The sequence below is a fragment of the Urtica dioica genome, chromosome 1 (assembly GCF_054948205.1).
Source record: "Urtica dioica subsp. dioica isolate 48M chromosome 1, U.dioica_male_clone48M_v1_H2, whole genome shotgun sequence".
NCBI classification, from domain to species: domain Eukaryota; kingdom Viridiplantae; phylum Streptophyta; class Magnoliopsida; order Rosales; family Urticaceae; genus Urtica; species Urtica dioica.
In genome coordinates, this window is record NC_142756.1 from 6,298,563 (window position 1) to 6,321,165 (window position 22,603).

Here is a 22,603-nt window from a genome sequence, read left to right on the forward strand (position 1 = left end):
GATATCAAGTTTGTGTTTATCATGTCAACTGTAGCCTTTCATTTATCATACGATTTTTTTTTTCAATTTTCTTAAGTATATTAGTAATAATAATTAATAATTATACAATACGGTATCAGAAAAATTTAGTACTTTACAGCCAGATTGTTACTGTACAGTTCATACCACCACAAAGTCAGTACTCGTTGACCCCACCACCTTCAAATAATGTACGCGCCACTAACCGTTATCAATTAGCTTTTTCTTTTTTATATTTCTTTTTATTTCTTCCTTTTTTCACGTATAATACGAATAATTTCTAATTAATTCTTTTTCAGCACCTAATTAATCAATTCGCCACTTTCCATCATAGCTTCTTCTTTTTTCCAACCTAACAATAATCATGAAACCAACATCATGGCAATTTAATACCATAAATACAACTAAATAGTTTGAAGCATCTTTTTTCTTCTTCTTCTTCTTCTTCTTCTTCTCTCTCTAGAGGAGGGAGATAGATATCACAGAAACAACAACAATGGTGAATAAGAACAGAGGTCACAAGTTGGTCCTAGTTCTGATCCACGCCTTCCTGGAATGGGTCTTGATAGCGCTTCTTCTCTTGAACTCTCTCTTCGGTTACTTGATCGCCAAGTTTGCCGGCCATTTCGGCCTCCAAAAGCCCTGCATTTGGTGCTCCAGAGTCGATCACTTCTGGGGAAACAAGCCCATCGACAACAAGTACTCCTACGCAGATCTCTTCTGCGAAAACCACGCCCTCGAGATCTCGAATCACGCGAGGTTCGCTTTTGGAGAAGAAGACAGATTGGATCCTTATCTGATGTTGGGGCTCAACACCGGAACCGAGTTTCGGAGGAAAATCGTGTCGGAGAATAATAAGAAACTGAACTTGAACTCGAACTCGAACTCGGTCGGGTTATTAGAGCACTGCAGTTTCGACTCTCGAGATGTTTTGGACGAAGAAGACGAAGAAGATCATTTGAGCTCGTCGTCGATGTTCATATGCTACGAGAAAGAAGCGATGGAGGACAGCAAGGCAGGGTCGAATAATGGGAGCGGAGACTTTGTCCCTCCGGTGAAAGAGGACTTGATCGTGGATGTGGATATCGAGTGCTCATCGGAGAGAGGTGATGATGATGATGATCGTCGGTTGATCCCGGTCGAGTTGATTGATTCGTCCACCGTCGCTGATCGCGGAAAATTACCATCGCCGAGCAATGTGATTGAGTCGAGTGAGAGTTTAGCGGCGGAAATGGCGATATGCAGAGATAGCGAAGAAGAGAAGAAACAGGATTTTGCGAGCAAAGGAAGTGAACAAGTTCTAACTGCCGGCGAAGTTCGAGCCTTGCAGATCAATGTCAAGAAAGCAGTGATGACCAAACTCATTCACATTCCCGGTACGAAATTCGATTTCTTTCTTTATAGTAATCTGTAATTTTCTTTATATGATGGTATTCATGTAAAACTGTGTTTGACGTGCTGACCAGTGACAGAATCCGAGGAGGAGAAACGGACTTTGGTGAGCAATCAATTGCGCGAATGTGACTCTGAATCTTATAAGAATCCTGGTAAGCCCAGCACAAATCCAAAATATCATTTTAAACACCTTGTTATCATAGGATTAGGATTCCTAAATCACATTATTTTAAGGATTCCGAGTCTCTGAACATGCCCTCTCAAGATGGTGACTGTTTATATTGACTCATTTTTTGCCGGATCTCATTATTTTTAGGGTAAACTAGCAACGTAGCCATTTTGAAACATGGTTTTTGGAATCTAGTCAACGTTTGGTAAATTTTGCAATCTAGCCATTTACTGAAATTTACGGATATAAAATATCTAATCTACCCTTTTTCTTATACTTACTTGATCAAAACACTAGCCCACGTTTGACCGGTTTGAATTGTATACAGCCAATTAATTTCATATTTTTTCGCAATTTAATTGGATATTTAGCTAATTTAATAGGAGATTCGGTGATGTAATTAAAAGAGAAAATTTAATGCAATAAATGCACAAAAAAATTACCATAATTAACAGAAATTAACAAATCAGCGGAGATTAACAAACATTTACACTGTATTTGCTTACACGGCTATAATTTCAGCTTTTTGAATTCATAATATGAGATTCGGTGATGTAATTAAAAGGGAAAAGAAATATTTATTTGATTGAATAAGTCAAACAAGATAATGAATATACGTAATTATGATAAAATCTCATTCAAAATTAGAAAATAAATTTGGAAAACAAAAATACCGTATTAAATGCGTATTAAAGGAAAAGAAAGAAATCGGCTCTACCTGCACATATGTAAATTTACCATAATTAACAGAAATTAACAAAGCAACGGAGTTTAACAAAAATTTACGAACATTTACACTGTATTTGCTTACACGGCTATAATGTTCATTAAAGAAAAAAACGCTCAATAACCAACTTTGCCAAGTATAGAATTTTTTTTAAAATTCGAAATATAAACCGAATATAACAAATTCGGCTACAAAACCAAGTTTCAAAACGTGGACTAGTATTTTTGAAACCAAACCAAGGCTAATATAGCAAATACCATCTTACATAAAAATGACACGTCATCAAATTTGGCTAGATTCGAAAATTAAACGAAACGTTGGCTAGATTACAATTGCAACGTTTGATGTGGCTTAGATCGACTAATTTTTCTTATTTTTATATCAATACTAATTTATGCTTTGTTCACTATACCATACTCTTTAGTCTTTAAGTACTACTCTGTTCCATCTCATTATCAGTTGGCAATCAAATAACCAGCCAAATTTATAAATCTTATCACTACTCTTTTATACTTTGTTGACTCTGATACCATACTCATAAGCACCGACGGAGCCAGACTCCTATAGTTTAAGGAGGGCTAATGTGAAGTATTTTACCAGGGGACTAGACTAGCTTATACTAGTTTATAAATCTTATACTATTAACCCACTTAGATTTTCGAAATTGTTGTTTAGCTAACTTTCAGTAAATATTAGGTAAATAGCCACAGACTTGACGTATTTACACATTTCTAATTTCGTTTTTGTTGTTGCAGTTAAGCTTTTTGAACGTGTAAATAACGGCTCGCGACTATTTACCAAAAACTTACTAAACGTTAGACTAAATAACAAACAAGATATGTAAATAAGTCTATGTATCTAATGGATATTATATACATATAAAGAAAAATAAAAATCTTAAGCCCCCTCTGAAAAGTATTATCATATTCCATCTCAAAATCAATTGACAATCAGATAAAACAGCTAAACGCGTGAATCTAACAAAATAAATAAATAAAATAATGTCAGAGAAGGAGACGGAGACGGAGGCGAGGAGAGAGAGCGCGGAGGAGGCGAAGCTACCGGACACACCGACTTCGATGGAGAGCCTAAGCCAGGGGTGCCAGCTGTCGGCGGAGGAGCTGAGGAAGGTCCTCCGGGCGGTGTACGCGGAGCTTGAGGAGGAACGGAGCGCGTCGGCGGTGGCGGCGAACCAGACGATGGCCATGATCACCCGTCTCCAGGAGGAGAAGGCCGCCGTCCAGATGGAGGCCCTCCAGTACCAGCGCATGATGGAGGAGCAGTCCGAGTACGACCAAGAAGCCCTCCACCTCCTCAACGACCTCATCCTCAAACGCGAGAACGAGAAACGCGAACTCGAGCGAGACCTCGACCTCTGCCGAGAAAAACTCGCCCGCTACGAGGAGCAAAACCGACACATTGACGATGACGATGATGATGATGATGATTTGGAGGCGATGGCGATGGAGTGCGTGGGACACGTCGGGGCGTTGGACGAGTCGCTGAACGAGTTCGAGGAAGAGAGGCTCTCGATTCTCGACCAGCTCAGGGCTTTGGAAGGGAAGTTGGAGGGGTTGGACGGGGACGAGGGGTTCGAGGGGGACGGTGGTGATATTACTACGCTCGGGTCGATGGCGAAGAAGCTTCTTCCGTTTCTCGATGAAGCGGCGGAGGAGGACGGGGATAAGGGAACGGCGGTCATCGAGGAGGAAGTCGGACATGTGTACGAGAGGCTCGAAGCGCTCGAGGCGGACCGGGAGTTTCTGAAGAACTGCGTGAGCTCCGTCAAGAGAGGAGATAAAGGGGTCGATCTCTTGCAGGAGATCTTGCAGAACTTGAGGGACCTCAGGACTCTTGAGCAACAAGTTGAGGTTAATTAATATACATATTGTGTCAAATGTGTGTGTGTGTGTGTCCACTTGTTATGTATCGATTCAGTCATGACTTAAAAAGCTTTTTGCAGATTGGTCCGGAGGATCATCATCACGGCGTGTGAGGTGTGAACGTACTCGGATTGTGGATCGACATGTAAAAAAAAACGAAAGAGTGTGTAGAGGGGATTTCACGGTGCTGTTTTTTTTTTTTTTTTTTTTTCTGTCGGTCATAGTTTGTTCTTTTGGAGTTGATGGGAGTGATGTAATCAGAACGATTTTTTCACTCGCGCGCCACTTTTTGGTAATTTGGCCGTATAAGGTGATAGTTGACATACCGGATCATTTTCAATTCCCTACTGAACTGTATATATATCAGTAGTCCTTAATTTTTGTACGTTTATATATAAAAAAATAAAAAAAATAAAAAAGGTAGTCCTGAGTCCTGACCAAATAACTTTGCAATTAACTGATTATTGTAAATTAAACTCAAAAAGAAAAAATAATTAGGGAGACCATAATACACGTATAAAATTCAGATCTCTACATTCAAGAGAAATACACCCAATCAGACTAATAAATCAAATTTTAAAAAAATGAATATCCAAATAAACACGAAACAAACGTTTCCAGCTCTCAAACCCAAGGAAAAAAAATAACAGAAATGGAGAAGAATTTTAAGGAAATTCAAGAGAATTTATTCATAAAGTACTATTTTGATTTAAACCAAGTGTTTCTAGCTAGGGTTAATCGCATCCATGAATACTGAAATTAGGATTTCTCGTGTTCCTTAATGGATTAAAAGTTTTAACAATGTGTTTAACAGTTTTAAGATGTGATTATTTGTTCAGCACTACCTGATTAATTATCTTTTATTGATGTTCATTCGGGTTAATTGTTGTTCATCGTTATTTGTATATGTTATAGCGTCATTTTTATATCGTGAAAAAATGACACTTGACAGTCTAGGGACATTATTTTGGCCGATGACTCAATTTTAATGAGGATTACTTTTTGCCGAGGAATCCCATTTTGGCCGAGGACTCCATTTAGCCGAAGATTCTCATTTGCCCGTGGACTCCTTTTTTGTTGAGTACTCCATTTTTTTCCGAGGACTCCATTTGATCAACGATTCTATTTTGGCTGACGACTCCCATTTGGTCGAGGAATCCATTTTGGTCAAGGACTCCATTTTGGCCCAAGTGTAGACGACTACTTTAGGCCGCTGATTCCAATAGGCCAAACACTTGCTTTTTATGTTTGTTCAAGCGCACTTTAGGCCTCTGGGCTCCAATATATACCTAATTCCACACAAGCGCGAAGTAAGTTCTCTCGACTTGGAAAAATGTTCTCTCTCTCTCTCTAAACATACTATATCTCTCTAACTCTGGAGACGAAATGAGACGTCCCACCTCACATATAGTCAAAAGATTAATGTTGGACGTCGGAGAGTGCGTAGAGAAAAATTATGAATCCTCTTTGTTCACTTTTTTCTCTCTTTTTTTTAGTGTCGAGATTCGGAAACCACTTTATGACAAGGCAAAGACGACAACATAGAGAATTCCATCACTATTCGGCTCACGTGCGGTCATAAGGTCCGGGTTTAGATCAAATTACGTGGGTATTAAGTGTTGATCCATTTTTCGGCAGTAACAATTGTGAAATTGAATCTTTGTAATTTTGCATACACCGTTATTGTTGTTGATTTAAGTTTTAATGGTGTATAAGTTGATGTTAGCTATGGTTATTATATGTCGCAATTTGATATATATATAGATAGATGTTTGATTGAATGGCTTCATTTAATATCAAATTTGATAGTTGTTATTTGATGAACGTAAATATGTTGTCCTAAATTTATTTCTCTTGTTAATTGGTATTAATAAATGTCAATGACGTTTTATTATGAACATGTTGTTTGAATCACGGTGAAGTGGGATTGAAGATGTCGAAGAAATAGTAAATTTATTTATGTTGTTAATTGGTATTAATTGATGTTAATGAGATTTATGTAGGTGAACATGTTGTTTCGTATTACAAAGAAATTGGAGATGTTGGAGAAAACCATTGATGCCAATTACGGCCATAACATGAAGAAAAAAAAAGTATTATTCAGATCAATTCAAATTTTTGGAGGATAAGTAAATACAAAGTAACATGGAAAGTCATTAAAAATAAAAGGGCAATTAGGTCAGTAGTCGAATAGTCACCCTTCTTTTGAAAAGTAAACCAAATTTCATTTTATTAAAAAAAAAAAAAAAAAAAAAAAAAAAAAAAAAAAGTAGCTCATCAGACTCGCAGAAAATTAATTAATTAAAAAATAAATTAACTAACTAAATATAAAATTTAAGTTATTCTTTAGTTAATTAATTTACTGCAAGCTTTGTGGACTCTTTTTTTTAGTAAAATGAAGTTTTGGTTAGAATCTTAAAAGGAACTAAAAAAAGTAGCTAGTTACAACAAATTCTTGAAGACGAAAAAAAAATATAATTAAATCAACATACCGATATTTGGGGAGGAAAATCCAAAAATCAAAAAAAGAAAAGTTAAAATCGTGAAGTTATTTTATAGAATTTTCAGCTGAACATATTTTGGCTATTTATTATAAGAACCTTAGAAGATCAACTATTTTATAGTTACAATATTTCGAGTGGCTAAATACATTCTTGTACTTCATGTTATCAAGCCACCTCTTCATCTAAACTCATTTTTAATCAAAGATGTTTCTTACCACTGTTGGGCACAAATTTTCGAAGCCTAGAGAGAAGGCCCACTCTGAAAACACAGAAGCCCAGCTCACCAACCCGCCAGCTTGCTTCAGCTCCCCTTCACATGGCGACACACTTCCTCACGCGTCCGCCCAGCCGCGCCACTTCTTCCCGCGCCCGTGATGAATACTCGCCTTGCGCCCCTCTCACCCATTTTCCGCCCATGTTACCTTCCTGAATGGCCCAGTGCTTCCGCCTTGAGCATTTCTTCTCGCCCTGATGGACCATTTCCTTCTCAAATCAAATGGGCTTCTCGCCCAAGTGAGTTTCTTCCTGCCCAAGAGAGTTTTTCCTCGCCAAAGTGAATTGCATGCCAAAAATCTACCCACCCAGATATTTGATCGCCCAAAACACATAACTTGGTTGGGACCCACAAAATACCTAAAAAAACTCTATTCACTCCATTTTCTCTCGAACTTTTCTCTCACTAAGATAAACTCATGCCAAAATTCTCTCTCACTTCTCTCTCTTGATTCTTCTCCCACGAGAACATTTGAGACAAAATACAAATAATAATAATTCACTTTCATTCTCTATAGAATGGGAGAACAAATATTTACTCTCTCTCAAACACTTTTTCTCACAAACCATGGCTAAACAAGCCAAATTATATTCACACTATAAAGGTGTTCAAGAGATTGAGAAATTAATCGATTCTCATGTTCTTCACTTAATAAGATGAATATCTCACCACACACTTCACGTTTTATATTTTCTTACTGAAATCACGATGGCAAACTCACTGATAGGTGCGTTAATCGCGCGTAAAACTCCTATTTCCCGAACCAAAAAACCGACGAGTCCTCAAGTATTTTAATGGTTTTTAGTAGGTTTTTTAGTAGTTTCAGGTTCAGAGGAGAAATAGAGCGTCTACAGTCAATTTCATGGAAAAATGGTGGGATTTGGAGACAAAACGGTCGAAATAGAGTCAAAAAGCGATAAGCAAGAAAATTGGCGACTACGCGCCCCGCACGCCTTCCATCGCGCGCCGCGCGAAGACAGACTTCGAGACTGCGCGCCGCGTGCTTCTGGTCGCGCGCCGCACATACGGGGGCATAAACCGTGAAATCGCACAGAGTCATGTGCGGAGCGCGCATAACGTGGAGCTGGGTCCGCGCGCCGCGCATCGACGACCGCGCGCCGCTCGCCTCCGGATTACTGGAATAGGAAATTAACGTTTTCTGAAGATTTTTGACCCTTAGATTGAATTGGAAGGCCCAGATAACTCCGAAAATCATCCATTGACCTATATATACGACTTTAAGCTCTCAAAAACACATCTTTCCCTTTTGTTTAAATTTTTCTTTTATCGTTTGGTTGTTCTGGAGATCTTTTGAAAGAGGAAAAAAGGCGTTCTTCAACGGAATTGACAATCCGACGAGTTCTCCTTCTCCGAATTCATTCGTTCTTCTTTCTTTTCTTATTTTTATTTATTTCATCGTTCTAATTTATTGTTGAACATCAATTTTATTTAATATGAATTCTATGTTGGTTTCAATCTTTATTTTAGTGCTTTTAATTATTCTGTTGTGTTTAGCGTTGACTATGAACACCATTAGAGGCTAAGTTTCTCATGGGGTTGCGATGTAGCCGGGATTGATAATGGTTGGGGGGGCTCGTTAGGGTTAGATAATTATTGTTTGCTTCATTATTATGGATTGCTTGATATGAATTGTTCCTTATGCTTTCTAGTGCTTGATCACCATTAGAACTGTTATCTAGGATTGTTTAGCTACTCGAGAGAGAGTAAATAATCGTGCTTTTGTTCATGTCTTCATAGTTGATCCTAGGTTAGAAAATCTAGGCAATTTATGTAATCGTTTGAACTCTTGTTTCATTGCGTGTGATTGTTTTAATAGGATTAGATGTCGAGAGGATAATAATCGGTTAATTACATAGGTTTGCTAGAACACTCGAGAGAGGCTAGTGAATAATTTTGATAGAGTGAGATTAGCATCCATAGGAGTAGATTTTGTTGTTCAAACTCGAAACCCCCGGCCTAGTTAGCTCCGGTGAAATCGCGACCCCTACCTTCTCATCTTGCAAAACTCATATATTTTTCTCTGCTTTTGTTTTATTATTATTATTGCTACAAACATCTTCTTAATTTTATTTGGAGTTAATTAGCATCAAGTTTTAGGAAATCGATGTTTCACTAGTCTCTGTGGGTACGATACTCGAATTTACATTCTATATTACTTGAGTGACACACGTGCGCGAGTTATTTCGCAACACTCACTCTCGACGTGGAGCCGAGAGAAGAGCAAACTCGCTTCCGACGTGAATTTAAGCGAAGAGCAACCACCAACACACTCATAATCCTATCGAGGCAAGACACGTGATCAAATCCGCCCACGTCACGTGCTCACAAGTGTTGCATCCGAAAAACGGCTTAATAATCACCATTACACTTTATTTAGTAAATTTTAGTATGTGAAAATCGTGAGAATTGTGAATATTTGGGGCCATTTAGTTTTGCAATGGGTATTTTGGCTCTTATTTGGACGCGATTTGCTTGTATCCATGTTTTAGGGGTTTTGCATATAATTCGGATTCAGGACGGTTTGGGAGTAAGGTTTTCTTGGTGATATTGATTTATTTTAATAAATTGGTATAAATATATATAATCCAAGATTTAAAAACATTTGATAATTATAGTTCACCAAAAAAAAAAAGTCAACGAGGAAATAATATAGATTGATAGTCTCTCCCTTTGTTGGATTGATATACAACAATAGTATAGCAAAACATTTGCTTGCATTATAAATTCAAAGGTTTCGCATTCTATTATTATTTACAAATTTATTGTGAACTAAGTCGTGGAAGACCGTGGTATTGATTTCATCACCAAGAGTCTTTCTCGCCGCTACACTCCAAGAAAAAAAAAATGATTAAAAAATTAAGAAGAATGTAGAAGAAGTTTTTTCAGCTATTGGTTTATATGTAAGTTTTATGTATAGTAACTCGATGATCTTCTTATCCCAATTCTCATGTTCATAGTTAATAATTTATGTATTCGTGCTCTTTTTTGTCAGTTTAGTTCTAACAATTTAGTTTGTGCTATAATTTTGAATTCGTTTCATCTACTAAATACGAACGAGCCTTCTATTTAGTATATCATACACGATGACTAAATGACCCATTTTACCATACACTTGATATTGCATCCTCAAATTCATGTTGAAACCTTGACCAAAGTAAAAATCACATCCTCTATCACGAAACATGGCTTGAATAAGTATTCCAATAATTTTGATTTGATCTTTGAGACAACCAAATCTCCTCCAACAAGTTTGAGAAAGTAAACCAATGATCTAATTTTCATAAGTGCTCATGCATCATCTAATCCTTATCTTTCTTCTTTCTCGATATCATTTCTTTTCTTCTTATGTCTCAATAATGTTTTGAAGTGAGAAATCTTTGTGCATATTTGGGCTCAAAATAAAACTCCAGTGTTTTCAGTGACGTAACTACAGTGGGTTTAGTGGAGGCTTTTAACCCCCCCTCAATTTTTTTTACTTTACACTTTTTGCCTACATTTAAACAGATAAAAAATTATCATTTTTTACTCTAAAATTTTTATAAATGTCTTTTTCATTTTTTTTTTTACATATTAACCCGTTTCTACTCCGTCCAAAGTCTTTTTCATATTTGAGTAAATGTGTTAAAAAAAAGAGAAATTGCCCTATTTATCACAAATTTTATAACATTTTCTCAATTTCCACCAAAACACTAATTTGTCTCAAAATGCCACCATCCATATCAACAATATTGACATCTATTTTTTTCCTTTAACTATGAGATGTCAACATTGTTGACATAAATGTCAACAATGTTGACATCTCGGTGGCATTTTGGGACAAATTAGTGTTTTGGTGGAAAGTGGGAAAATGTTATGAAATTGGTGACAAATGAGACAATTTCTCTAAAAAAAATTCACCATTCAAAAGCCAGAAATGAATGTTTAAAAAAAGAGAAATTGTCCCATTTGCCACCAATTTCATAATATTTTCTCATTTTTCACTGAAAGACTAATTTTTCCCAAAATGCCACCGAGATGTCAACATTGTTGACATAGATGGTGGTATTTTGGGAAAAATTAATCTTTTGGTGAAAAATGGAAAAATATTATGAAATTTGTGACAAATGTGGCAATTTCTCTTAAAAAAAAAAGAGCCACAAATGAATGTTAAAAAAAAAAAGCCAGAAATGAATTAAGTTTTTTTTTTTTTTTTTAATTTAAACCATTATTCTTAGAGCAAACACATTGATGTGACATGTCAAACGAGCTGACCATCTAAACAAGTAGCACGTGCGAACAAGCAGGTACGAGGCGACAGGATAAACCTGCGACGCATTACGACCGTACGTTTTAATTAAAGATATGATTTTGCCTCGATCCTACTGTCTCTATTCGTAGATTTGGGACCAGCTGATTTCAACCCCACCACCTCATCCCAAACTGTCGGGGATAAACTCGTCATTCCAACTCTTAAATTTTATATAAAAAAAAGCTAATTACAATCCACGTCATCAATCCGCGGGATCTCAGTAAGGCCAGATATTTACCGTCCGTTGCCTTCTTGTTCTTCATTCCCAGCCGTCCATTATACAATAAAGAAATGAAAAAGTAGATGGAGAGCACATAACTTTTATTTTTTTTATTTTCGATTAATTTTTTCTTTTTGGCTTAATTAGATCATACCTCTCCGCGAACAGTGTATAGACTCTGAACGCTGAAATTAGCACAAAGAAGCGAATAGGGTTGTTTGTGGGGTCTTTCAAAGACTGTGAGACTGAAGTCACTTAGTAGGAAAAGTCCCTATATCGTTTCGTATAAAGCTTTGAGGTTTTAAAATTTATTGTTTTCTTTTTTCTATTTTCTTTCCTTGGGGTTTGGTTGAGCTCAGATTCTCTCTCTTCGACTTCAATGGCGAATGAAGAAGTTAGTAAATCTCGGTCACTCCCTCCTTATCCAGAGGTATTATCTTTCTTGTCATTAGCGAATTTCACCAACTTTTTTTCTTTTTGAGAAATCGTGGTAGATTTGTTTTTGTTTTAAGCCTCTCTCGTATCCGGATTCAAAATAATAAAAAAAAATCAAAGAATTATTAAGATCCAGAGATTCTTTATTCTTCGGAGAAATTCTTATCGGAGGGAAAAAGTAATGAGGTAACCTCAAATATCAGTGTTCATTTGAAACTTGATCTCGATTGATCTTTCTTGATTTTTTTTGTTTCCCTTCACTTCGTTGAATGATTATAGTTCTTTATCAATGGTCTGTTGATAAAAGTTCGGATCCATCTGCGTTCAAACCTCTCAATTCGTACGACATTTCTAACAACTTGTATAACTACACTTAGAATTAGTTTCTGTAGTTCCCAATTTAACCACACACGATAAAGATATACATACACATATGAAAAGCATAAGAAAGAATCCAGTGATGATAAAGCACAGTTCGGGCTACAAGTTTGGGGTTTGGTGTGATTGACGCAGATGATTCTGAGGGCGATCGCGGCGCTGGACGAGCCAAACGGGTCGAACAAATCCTCGATCTCGAAATACATCGAGTCGATGTACGGCGATGTTCCGGCGGGCCACTCGGCGCTCCTCTCTCACCACCTCGCTCGGATGAAAGACAGCGGCGAGCTCGTCTTCTGGAAGAACAACTACACCAAAGCCGACCCCAACGCCCCTCCGAGGCGCGGCCGAGGCAGGCCTCCCAAGCCCAAGGGCCCGATGACGATGTCGTCATCGTCCTCGCCCGATGCGGGCCCGGATTCGGGCCCACCCCGGCCCCGGGGCCGCCCCTCGAAGGACCCCGGTGCCCCGCCCAAGGTCAAGAGTAGCGGAAAGCCGAGAGGCCGGCCGAGGAAGATGGCCCGCCCCGCCGGAGGGCTGGGCGGGCCCGAGGAGGAGGAGGAGGGCCAGGTGGCGATGGACGCCGGGCCCGCCAATCAGCAGCCGCCACGTGGCCGCGGGAGGCCTCCGAAGGAGAAGGAGGAGCCTCGGTATAATACCGAGGTTAGCGTTCAGTGATCCATGGATTGGATTGGATTGGATTGGATTGGTAGGCTTTTTTTTTTTCTCTGTGAATGCGTGTGTGTGTGTGTGTTTTGTAAAATCTGGTGGTTGGTTTTGTTGTAAGTGTTGTTGTTGTATTTGACTTTGACAGCGATGATTTGGGTTCTATTAGTTGTTGTTGGGGTTTTTTATTTGTTGTTTGTTGTTAATTAGACAGTTGGGTCTGAATCTAATGATGGTGAAGATTAGTGGACGACTCGAGTTGAGTTTAGTTAGTTAGTTGTGTTCACTGTTTAATTTGTTTTGACTTTTGACTCTTGTTGAATGTCTCGTTGTAATGGTCTTTATTTGGCATTATTATTATTATAGTGACGGGGGTTTCATTGTTGATGATATAGTTTTATACAGGTGTATGATTAGGTTTTTCTTGATCTAAGAATGATGACCTGATCTGAGGATAGAATAGAGATCATTGTGTAGGCCCAGTGTTAAAGTAAAAGCTTAATGTTATATATAAAGCGTCCGAGAAAACAATGTTCTGAAATGGGAAAGCTACTTTGTAAACTCTACTGCGCTGTGTTCACATGGTGTCGCTTTAATACGGCTTTGAATATGCCAAAATCTAGCCAAGAAGAGTGGAGAAATGACTTCAGTCTATTTATAGTTCTCCTATTATAGCAAACGCTATTTATTATAGCTCTCTGATTCTTCTATACATACATGGGACACCATATTCGTGACGTGAGGACGCTGGAATTTCATTCCCTTGAAACTCCTACAGCCAAAACCTAGTCAATTCTTCTCATTAAACAAATTTAAGAAATTATTAGGTGTTATTATTGAGGTACTACAAGAGGAGAACTGATAAATACAAATATATTAAAAACTAGATCGTCACTAAATATAATTAAAGCTGGTCATATGGAATCCGGAAAATGAAATTTCCTGGTCCCGTCCCATATTCTATGGAAAATGGGACTCCTGAAACTGTAAAAAATGGTACCGGGAAATCCCGGAACCATTTTACACGGTACCGGGAATTCCTAGTACCATATTTCGCGGTTCCAGGATTCTTATATTTATTTATTTTTACTTTATTTTAATCATTATGCATTTTAAAAAAAATCATATATTTTTAATTAAAAAATACAACTTAAAAATATGGTACTAAACGGAGATTTCAGTTCCCTCCCATTTCCTTGATGGTTTTGGGATAAAAATCCTGGTACCACATCTCATAATACAGTTTTTTTTCATTTCCCATATGATATCAATAATACGGGAAATGGGATCCGCATGATCCCATATGGTCACTAATTAAGTAAATAACTTACCAGTTTCCACCACTTTCATCTTTTACAATAAGTTTATCTAATTTTTCTTAGCAAAATTAAGTTAATGTTATCTTATATATGCTCTGTTTTTTTAAGTAAATCAGCTGAGGAATCTTATTATTTTTTTTACTTATTATTGTGGAGGTATCTTTCTTTTCCTATGTACTTCAATGCATGAAGCACAATTTCTTAGACGAATAGGATCAACATGTAGAAGATTCTTTATATTTATATTCATTTTCATATATTACTTAGCTCACTAGCTCAAACCGTCCTAGTACGTCTGCTACAAAACTCTCGGTACCACCTAACAACATGAACGACCGACCACCATCACCACCGTTTTCAAAACCTAAGTCCCAATAACACAGTTCATAAATCTTCCACTTGGATTGAGAACCCACAATGACATCTTTTAACAAGGACTAAACCGTCATCCTCGTCCGAAAACTGGTCCACTGTCACGTAAACGTGTTTGTGATCACCTTCCGGCTCAGTCAACAGTGCACTCTTCTTATTTTTGAGTTTGTTTCCTTTCTCGGGTTCGATTGATTCTGAGTTATCATCATGATTTCCAGTAACTCGAGGGATTGACTCATTCATCGTTGATTTGGTGACGGTTGATGCAAGGGACGTGGATGATCCTTCCCCATAACGGTTACTTATTCTCTGTCGGGTCACAATGGACGAAAGAAGTTGGTACCATCGACTAATCGCCTGTGCTTCGTTCTTTTTTTTCTCCTCGGCCTCTCGTTGTTTTTGTTCTTCTATATAAGCCTGGAAATATTTAAAAAAAAAAAATAGGGTCTTAGACTTCTAGTCATTAGTTGAATATGCAAATCATTGAAATAATTTATTTTAGGATCAACATTTATTTTTTAATTTTGATCACAATTAATTTATTGCTATATCATGATAACAACAATTCACTATTTCCCATCTCTCATTTTTTATATTTAAAATTTTTAAATATTTTTATTGATATTCTTTAGTAAAAGGGTATTTCGACACGCACAACCTAAAACTCAGCAAAAGTAGTTAACGGGTGTCAAGAAAAAATTAATTAAGAAAAAAATCAAAATATTGGAGGATTATAATGCAGTGTCAAAATAAAGTAAAAATGTAGGAAGGGTGAATTGTTCATTAATTTAACTTTATTTTAATTATTTAATCATAAAAAACCAATAGAGGGGTCATGAATGTTATAAGAAGAGTTATTGAGTTAATTATTTACTTTCTTTAGCCGTAGAGTAGTGACACTGTAGTGTAATCGGAGGAGTGATCGGTTCACCTCGCAATTGTGAACCAAGTGTATGGAATAGTAAATTGTATTCAGATTTTAACAATAGCATGCTTAATCTTTTTCATTAGAGTATAGTGTGAAATAAGGAGAAATGTGTTTTTATTTTTTTCTTTTCAAGGGGAACATTCTCTCAGTTGTGGCTCAAATCCACGACCTCGAATTGGTGTTTGTCTGGTGAATGAAATGTCGATTGTTTGTGGTGAAATAGGGAGACACAATTCTAAGATCATAGCAAGTATGAGATTACCTCTAGTATGACTTCTTTGAACTCAGCGCACACCACAATTCCTTCATACACAGGATAAGATTGACCGTTCCTGTATTCAAAACCAACCATGGCAGGCGCGTAATCGATTCCAAGCTTCTTAGCAACGGAAAACACCCTCGGGAACCGCAAATGCACGGTCCCGATAGGGAGACACTTCTCGGACCACACATCCACTTGGCCACGCTCATTCTACAAGTCACGGTGAGATAAAAAAAAAACACGTAAATTTTTCAATCCGTTAGATATTTGTAAGAATCACAAAACGAAGGAGTTGACATGAAGTACCTTCGGAACTTTACCATCGACAGCATGAGGAAGCTGTAATGGCTCAAGTTGCCACTTCCCGAAAAGCTTGAGAGTTCCTTCAGAATTATTATCATCCTCAAAAGATTTTACCTTCTCAACCTTTCGAGGATGTTTCACTTCCTGAAAAACCATGAGGCACATAAAAAAAATTAAAATGAAAAAAAAAAAAGATATGTAAAAGATAGAAAATGAAAAAAAAAATGTTCACAAAGCTGATAATTAGTAGACCCGAACCTTTACAGGAAGCTCGCCTTCTTTGACTTGTAATGCCTCTCGGAGCCATCTTTCTTTTGTTTTGAGTGTTTTCACACATGTCCGAGGATACACTGCGTGGCCAGAACAAAAACCGAGAACCGGACCCTTAGGATAAAGGACCTGATTCTTGGTGAGCCACTTTTCAATGGCATATAGCTGATGGGTTCTATAAGCCTGTTTTTTGCAACAAAAAAAATTAAATAAAGAGGTTGTTTCATAGACAGTAGTCTCGATTTATTTGCATTCATTCAATACCCCAATTATAGACCAACACCTGTTGATTTTTCGGAAGCGGCTCAGTCAAAGCTCTAGTTTCCAATTCCATGTCCTCCAGAGCACTTCTTGAAGCCATCAAAAGGTTTCTTGAAGAAGACTCCTCGGAAATCTTCTTACCAGAAACTTTCGAGGCTTCAGGGTCGGGACTCTCTGGAAATGCAGGCTTGTTTTGAGACTTCTGGTCATTCTGAATCTTGCGATCCAAGTTAAGCTCACCACTCGTTGCTCTTGACTCGAGATCTCTCAGTGGGGCTAAGACCATATCCCACCAAATTGGGTTAACACGTTTCGAGGCTATCTTGTGCCATTGTGTACAGTACCTGTACCATCATTTTTTATTATTTATTTTTCATAATAAAAACGGAGCGTATTATTGATGAGCCCCATAAAAGGGGAAGAAAACTACAAGAAGAGGGTGAACTGGAAGACCCAAAGAGACCAATCCTTTGCTAAATTCTGATTGATAATCTCTATTTACTTTGACGGGTACACAAAAAGAGAAAGCTCACATCTTTAACAACCTACTTGTAGATCGCAAGTGATTACTTCCAAAAGTACAATTCTACCATGTTGGATTTTAGTTACACGAGTTACGGAATCAGCTTTTCTAGAAACTCTAGTAGAAACATGAAAGCGTGGACATCAAAATGATATATTTCAACTGACTAAACTCGCGTTCAGATCCAACAACACGTTTTTTGTATATTTTTATATAGTAAATGTCATGTGAATGTAAGAAGATGATTAAACATAGATACGAAGAAAGGGAAAGAAACAAAGGATATTTGGAAACATTAATGGAAATAGGAAAAACCTTCGAGTAATGTCTTTAGCTCCATTTCCAGCAAAAGCAACCACGTATCTCAAAGATGTCTTGCAAGCAGAAGCCACTGCTTCGACCTTCAATTCTCCATCAACAACACCATTAACGGCATCCACGTGGACCCACTTTCCCGTCAAGTTCTCTCCACAGCAATACACTTCTGCCCAATAAAGCGGAGAACCTGCTCTTTTCGACCCGATAGCAGTGGAGACACCATGAGAGGATGACGATCCTTCGCTTACAATTCTTCTCACTCTCTTCAGAGGCGAAGATAAGTTTGATAAATTACTGTCTGAGTTGTTTGCAATCGGTCCCGATTTACCATCGGCAGTAACGGGAACTTCCAGGGCTGTTGTAGAAAGAGCCATTGCCATCTGCAACTCGAACTCGATATCACCTTTTCTCTTCGGTCCTTGAGATTTCTCGGCAACGCTTTCCTCCGAAGAGTCATGATTCGCCTCGGCCAATATTGGACATGGTTGTTTATCTTTCGACTCGGAGGCTGAAGGGGATTTCTTTTGTCGAGCGCTTCTTCTTAAGTTCCCTTCACTCTTGGGTAAAGCCACACGTGAAGTTTCGCAAACATGGTCTCTTTCCTTGGGTGTAAATTTGGGAGATGCTGATTCAGAAACCTCATTTTGTTTAGTCACCATAGGTGTCAAAGTACTGAATATCGAGCTGCTTGTATCTCGAGCGAAACCATCATTTTTTTCTCCGTCTGGTTTCAAAGAGGATACATCCAAAATGGAAACAAACCTGAATCGATTTCCACGTTTAGTACAAAACACAGCTATGCATGTTATCTGTCACATACATGTTAATAAGGAAACTCCATGAATCTAAAAGAAAAGAAAAACAAAAGCATTGGAAAAGCCAAAGCAATATACAAAACCTCAATGGCGTCTTAGTTATATATACAAATTTCATTGTCATGCTATATCTCACCTGATAATGATTCATTTGGCGTCCATAAAGTATAAATATTTCAAATAATGCACGAAAGAATTCTCATACCGGGTTGTAAGTCCCAAGGCTCTAAACAATGCGATAGAAAGTGCAGCAATCTGCAAAGAGAAAAATGAAGTTTTCAAAGTTTTCGTGTCAGGTGTTGCCTTTCAAACGGTGTCAATAGAATAGTACACTTAATCGAAATTTTAAATTATCAAGATGTATTATATGGGTGGGAAGAGAAATGCATAATTCTGTCAGCTGATACTTAAATTACTATATCAGAAAGTCCCTCGTGACATTTGCCAAAAGTTACCTCATCTGCACTGCCTTCACGAGTTTCAACTGCGAATGCCAAAGCTGAGCGAAAAGACCTATTTTCAATTTCTGGAGGTCTGACATGAAAACTATCCCGAAACTGCAAGGTTTGCACACGAAAGAATCACGAGAAAGTTGACGAAGAGAGGCTAAAGGTTGTAACTTATCAACACGTGTTTGGCATCACTCGATAGAAAGTACATTCTAGTGTTAAATTGATATTTCATAGTACTAAATCATGTTAAAGTATTACTATTTTTAAGTCTTGATATGTGTTCTCATCAAAAGTTTCAGAGTATGAACAAGTCTCGTCACCTTGAGCATGACTAAGAATATAAAGTTTGAGAAAGCATACCCAAGTGAGAAGAGGATGCAAATCCTTCACTGTTAGCTTTTCAACGTCTGATAAGCTAAGCAACTCTTTCGGAAGAAGAGAAACCAGAACAGCCTGAAAAAAAAGTTCGCCGAAATTCAATTTAAATTACGTTCCATTTTTGCTTTTCCACGACCAGAAAGATAGAAGACAGAATGCCATGTTGAACGGTAAATTCAATTTCTTGAATCTCTTTGCAGAGAATTCATACCCGATATGACAGCAATGTCATAAATTGGAAGAATATTTATAGTCACTTTAACAGTCCACCCGAGCGTGGCAAAAGGGAATATTTCTCACAATTAACCTGTATCAGAGGATCGTCACACGCTCTATCAACAACTCTTCCCCGCCCAAGTAAGCAAAGCAAATGAACCTTATGAACGAGCTCCGCAACTTCCTGCCGGAAAAATAATCAGTCATATAATTTGTATATAATAAAAAATAAAAAAAATTCACCTTTTCTTCTGCAGTAGCACGGCGAACAGGTTTCCTCTTCGGGGAATCTTCTGCCTCGCCCAATTCTATCGTCACTTGATTAACGTCGGCTGAATCTAAAATGGGAATCGTTCCATCTTCCCAGTCTGAATCATCCATATCTTCCCTTTTCTCAGTGGTTCCCTCGTCAACTTTCTCTTCCATAATCGCATCTCCTATTCCGTACCCATTGATACCTTCAGCGTCATAATTGACTGAATCTTCCCTCACATCTACATCTTGTTCGTTGTTTCTCTCTGACTGATTCACAGCCTGAAAAAAAGTGGCCATAGACTTGACGTGTTTGCGTTACGACGCAAATAAATTTTGCACTGAATGGAGATAATTCAAAAAGAAAATCGAGTCATACGATACGATTGATATTTGAGCATAACTTGTATATATACATTACCACGCTACTTGAATCGCTATGCTGAACATTTTTATCGTTTTTCTTCCGTCCCCGAGAACCGCGCTTATCGGAACGACTCAGAAGCTTACTAACAGCCTCTCGGGACTCTTCAGCAAGCGTTCCTGATACAAATATTTTACATTTCTATAGAAAATCAATTGGAAAATCCCTAAAATATAATTGGAACTTTGTCAACAAACTCAGTTAAATATCGATCACGACAATCACGAAGATTCTCACCTCGTCGAGATTATTAAAGTGATTATCTTTAGAACAAAATATAGCTCCCAGAAAACTTTTCAAATTCGTTAAGATTTAACAAAGCTTCCAACAAACAAAAAACAAAAAAAAAAACAAGTGGAGCGGCAACAGCAAAACGTATGATCTTCTAACCCTACGCCCCAAAATGCAAGAATCAAAGCGACGTCTTTTTTACAGAGACCGTGTATTACACAGAACACACACAACATAACCTAGCTCTGCATCGCCAAAACGATCCCAGAAACACTGAGAGAGAGAGAGAGAGCGGTTTACCGGGTGATGGAACGTTTCGGGGCACAGAGCCGTTCCTGGTTCTCATTTCAATGGAGGTTTCGGTTTTTTGTTCGTCGGAAAGAGGTAATTGCAAAGGGGTAATATGAACAGTAAAAATGGCGCCTAAAACTTGGTCTGGATTTTAGCCTTTCTCGCAGCGGTTGCTATAATATATATTGTCTCTCAAAAAAAAAAAAAAGATTTTTAGCACCACGGCCCATAAACTTTACGAATTCGAAAGATTGGCTCGTAATCTTTATGTTTTGGCACCAATAGTATCTTGAACATTTGAAAATTTGATCTCGTGGCACTATTTTTTTTTTATATAAAAATGCTAGCCCGTGTGATTTTACACTCGAATCCATCATCTTCGAAGCTAATTGAACTTCGTATGATCATACACTTTATATTTCATCCAAAAATTGACAAAAATAAGCAAAATGATCATGATTTTCAAGTTTTCAAAGGTCGGGAACTATTAGTGCAAAATGGTCATAATCATAAAGATAGTAAATATATTTTAAAATACTTTACTATTTATAAGTTAAGAATATTGAATTACAAATATGTATTAAAAAAAACTAATTTACAATCAAGTTTTATACTGATCTTTGGCAACAACAAATAAAGACATATAAAAGGGATATACGGCTATATATTAACCACTTAAGTACATTGAAGAAAATGTATTTACTACATCTGATTTTCCTGCATAATAATTAAATGGAAAATATATGTTAAAAATAAGCCATAGATAAGCATGAAATAAGAGAAGTAGATAAAGGATATGAATATTAACAATACCAACCATTTTTTAGTTATTTTTTGTTTTTGTTTTTTATCAGATAATTTGTCAACAACAAAACAAATGTATAAGAGGGAAGGAGGCAGGCCGGCCCTGATCTAAGGCGGGCAAGGTTTGTGCCTTGGGTACCCAATTGGGTTGGGCATCAAAAAAATTATTTTACACTTTTTACCTATTTTTAAGAAAATTTACATTTTTTACCCTAAAAATTTATACTTTTGGTCAATTTTCTAAAAAATTTACATTTTTATCCTGAAAATTTAAATTTTTATTAATATTATAGGGCCCCAAAATATTGAATCGCCTAGAGCCCCCGATGAGTTTGGATCGGCCCTGAAAGGAGGTTAGGTTATGTATGTCTATTTTATTTTTTTTAAAACAAACAACGAAATGAGTTGGTTTTTAATGTATTCTTCAACATTTAAAAATTGAAAAATCTATGTATATATTATTAATATATTCTTCAACAATATACATAAAAAACGAAACATAAAATTAGTCAGCAATATGCATATTGTTAGACTTTAAACAAAACATTTTTTAATATATATATATATATATATATATATATATATATATTAAAGTCAGCAATATGGGGATAAAAAAACGTTCATATGTTTATATAAATTAATTACGGTCTTAGTTTTTTCTAATAATAATAAAGAACCAATATATATTAAATAAAACTATATGTTCCTTTCTAAAGCATTATATACTTGTGTGCCTTCTTTTCTCTTTTTTTTTTTTTTTTTTAGTTTTCGCTTTTTTGGGCTTAGTTTATTAGCTCTTAGGTAAACAAAAAACAGTAAAACCAAAATTAAAGAGAACTTCCCTAAAAAAATAAATAAATAAAGAGAACAACCAAAAAAAAAAATAAAAGTCCAATAAGAGATGTGGGTTGCTCTGTAATTAACATTTTTTTCTTTTTATATTTTTTTTTCTTTCTCCCTTTATTTATTTTTGGTTAGATAATTTACTTAATTTTTTTTTTCTATAGCCCACAATGCAGATAGACGGTTACACATAGCTTCAATATTTAAAGTTTAAACATTGAGAGAAAAAAAAAAGGTAACGCAACGTGGCTTTTGATAGTTGGAGAAGAGAATACTATGGCTTTTGATAGTTGGCGAGAGTTACTATGGGATGCTACAGTATTAATGCACTTTTTTAATTGTGTATATTGTTAGACTTTATTT

The 22,603-nt window shown here is 36.9% G+C and overlaps 3 protein-coding genes across 4 annotated transcripts; 2 read left to right on the top strand and 1 right to left on the bottom strand.

The window, feature by feature from the left end:
• Nucleotides 1–329: 329 nt before the first annotated feature.
• LOC149406789 (caldesmon-like protein (Protein of unknown function, DUF593)) lies at nucleotides 330–4,535 on the top strand. Of its 2 annotated transcripts, none has more exons than XM_089608787.1 (4): nucleotides 330–1,394; nucleotides 1,485–1,564; nucleotides 3,329–4,180; nucleotides 4,273–4,535. In XM_089608787.1, exons 1-4 carry the CDS (start codon nucleotides 515–517, stop codon nucleotides 4,303–4,305), a joined length of 1,845 nt encoding a protein of 614 aa, XP_089464913.1. In that variant the 5' UTR covers nucleotides 330–514; the 3' UTR covers nucleotides 4,306–4,535. The 2 variants fall into 2 exon arrangements, with proteins under 2 accessions (XP_089464913.1, XP_089464905.1); XM_089608779.1 differs by having other exon boundaries at nucleotides 341–1,394; nucleotides 1,485–1,565; nucleotides 3,318–4,180.
• A 7,055-nt stretch (nucleotides 4,536–11,590) lies between these two features.
• Nucleotides 11,591–13,388, top strand: LOC149406790 (HMG-Y-related protein A-like). The gene is made up of 2 exons (XM_089608796.1): nucleotides 11,591–11,929; nucleotides 12,448–13,388. Exons 1-2 carry the CDS (start codon nucleotides 11,879–11,881, stop codon nucleotides 12,988–12,990), a joined length of 594 nt encoding a protein of 197 aa, XP_089464922.1. The 5' UTR covers nucleotides 11,591–11,878; the 3' UTR covers nucleotides 12,991–13,388.
• Nucleotides 13,389–14,422: 1,034 nt separating this feature from the next.
• Nucleotides 14,423–20,762, bottom strand: RAD4 (DNA repair protein Rad4 family). The gene is made up of 13 exons (XM_089608806.1): nucleotides 20,603–20,762; nucleotides 20,069–20,190; nucleotides 19,639–19,929; nucleotides 19,487–19,579; nucleotides 19,162–19,254; nucleotides 18,805–18,906; nucleotides 18,555–18,604; nucleotides 17,532–18,296; nucleotides 16,716–17,037; nucleotides 16,421–16,615; nucleotides 16,166–16,306; nucleotides 15,860–16,069; nucleotides 14,423–15,086 (listed from the first exon to the last, which is right to left on the bottom strand). Exons 1-13 carry the CDS (start codon nucleotides 20,646–20,648, stop codon nucleotides 14,682–14,684), a joined length of 2,835 nt encoding a protein of 944 aa, XP_089464932.1. The 5' UTR covers nucleotides 20,649–20,762; the 3' UTR covers nucleotides 14,423–14,681.
• Nucleotides 20,763–22,603: the final 1,841 nt, after the last annotated feature.

Bases quoted from the DNA above. Each gene is read 5' to 3' on its own strand.
- LOC149406790 (XM_089608796.1), top strand. From the start codon at position 11,879: ATGGCGAATGAAGAAGTTAGTAAATCTCGGTCACTCCCTCCTTATCCA. The intron at 11,930-12,447 runs GTATTATCTTTC...TGATTGACGCAG, and splicing joins CACTCCCTCCTTATCCAGAG to ATGATTCTGAGGGCGATCGC.
- RAD4 (XM_089608806.1), bottom strand. From the start codon at position 20,648: ATGAGAACCAGGAACGGCTCTGTGCCCCGAAACGTTCCATCACCCG. The intron at 19,255-19,486 runs GTTAATTGTGAG...CTTTTTTTTCAG, and splicing joins GTGACGATCCTCTGATACAG to GCTGTTCTGGTTTCTCTTCT. The intron at 16,616-16,715 runs GTGTTGGTCTAT...TGCAAAAAACAG, and splicing joins CGCTTCCGAAAAATCAACAG to GCTTATAGAACCCATCAGCT.
- LOC149406789 (XM_089608779.1), top strand. From the start codon at position 515: ATGGTGAATAAGAACAGAGGTCACAAGTTGGTCCTAGTTCTGATCCAC. The intron at 1,395-1,484 runs GTACGAAATTCG...CGTGCTGACCAG, and splicing joins CAAACTCATTCACATTCCCG to TGACAGAATCCGAGGAGGAG. The intron at 1,566-3,317 runs GTAAGCCCAGCA...AAATAATGTCAG, and splicing joins TGAATCTTATAAGAATCCTG to AGAAGGAGACGGAGACGGAG.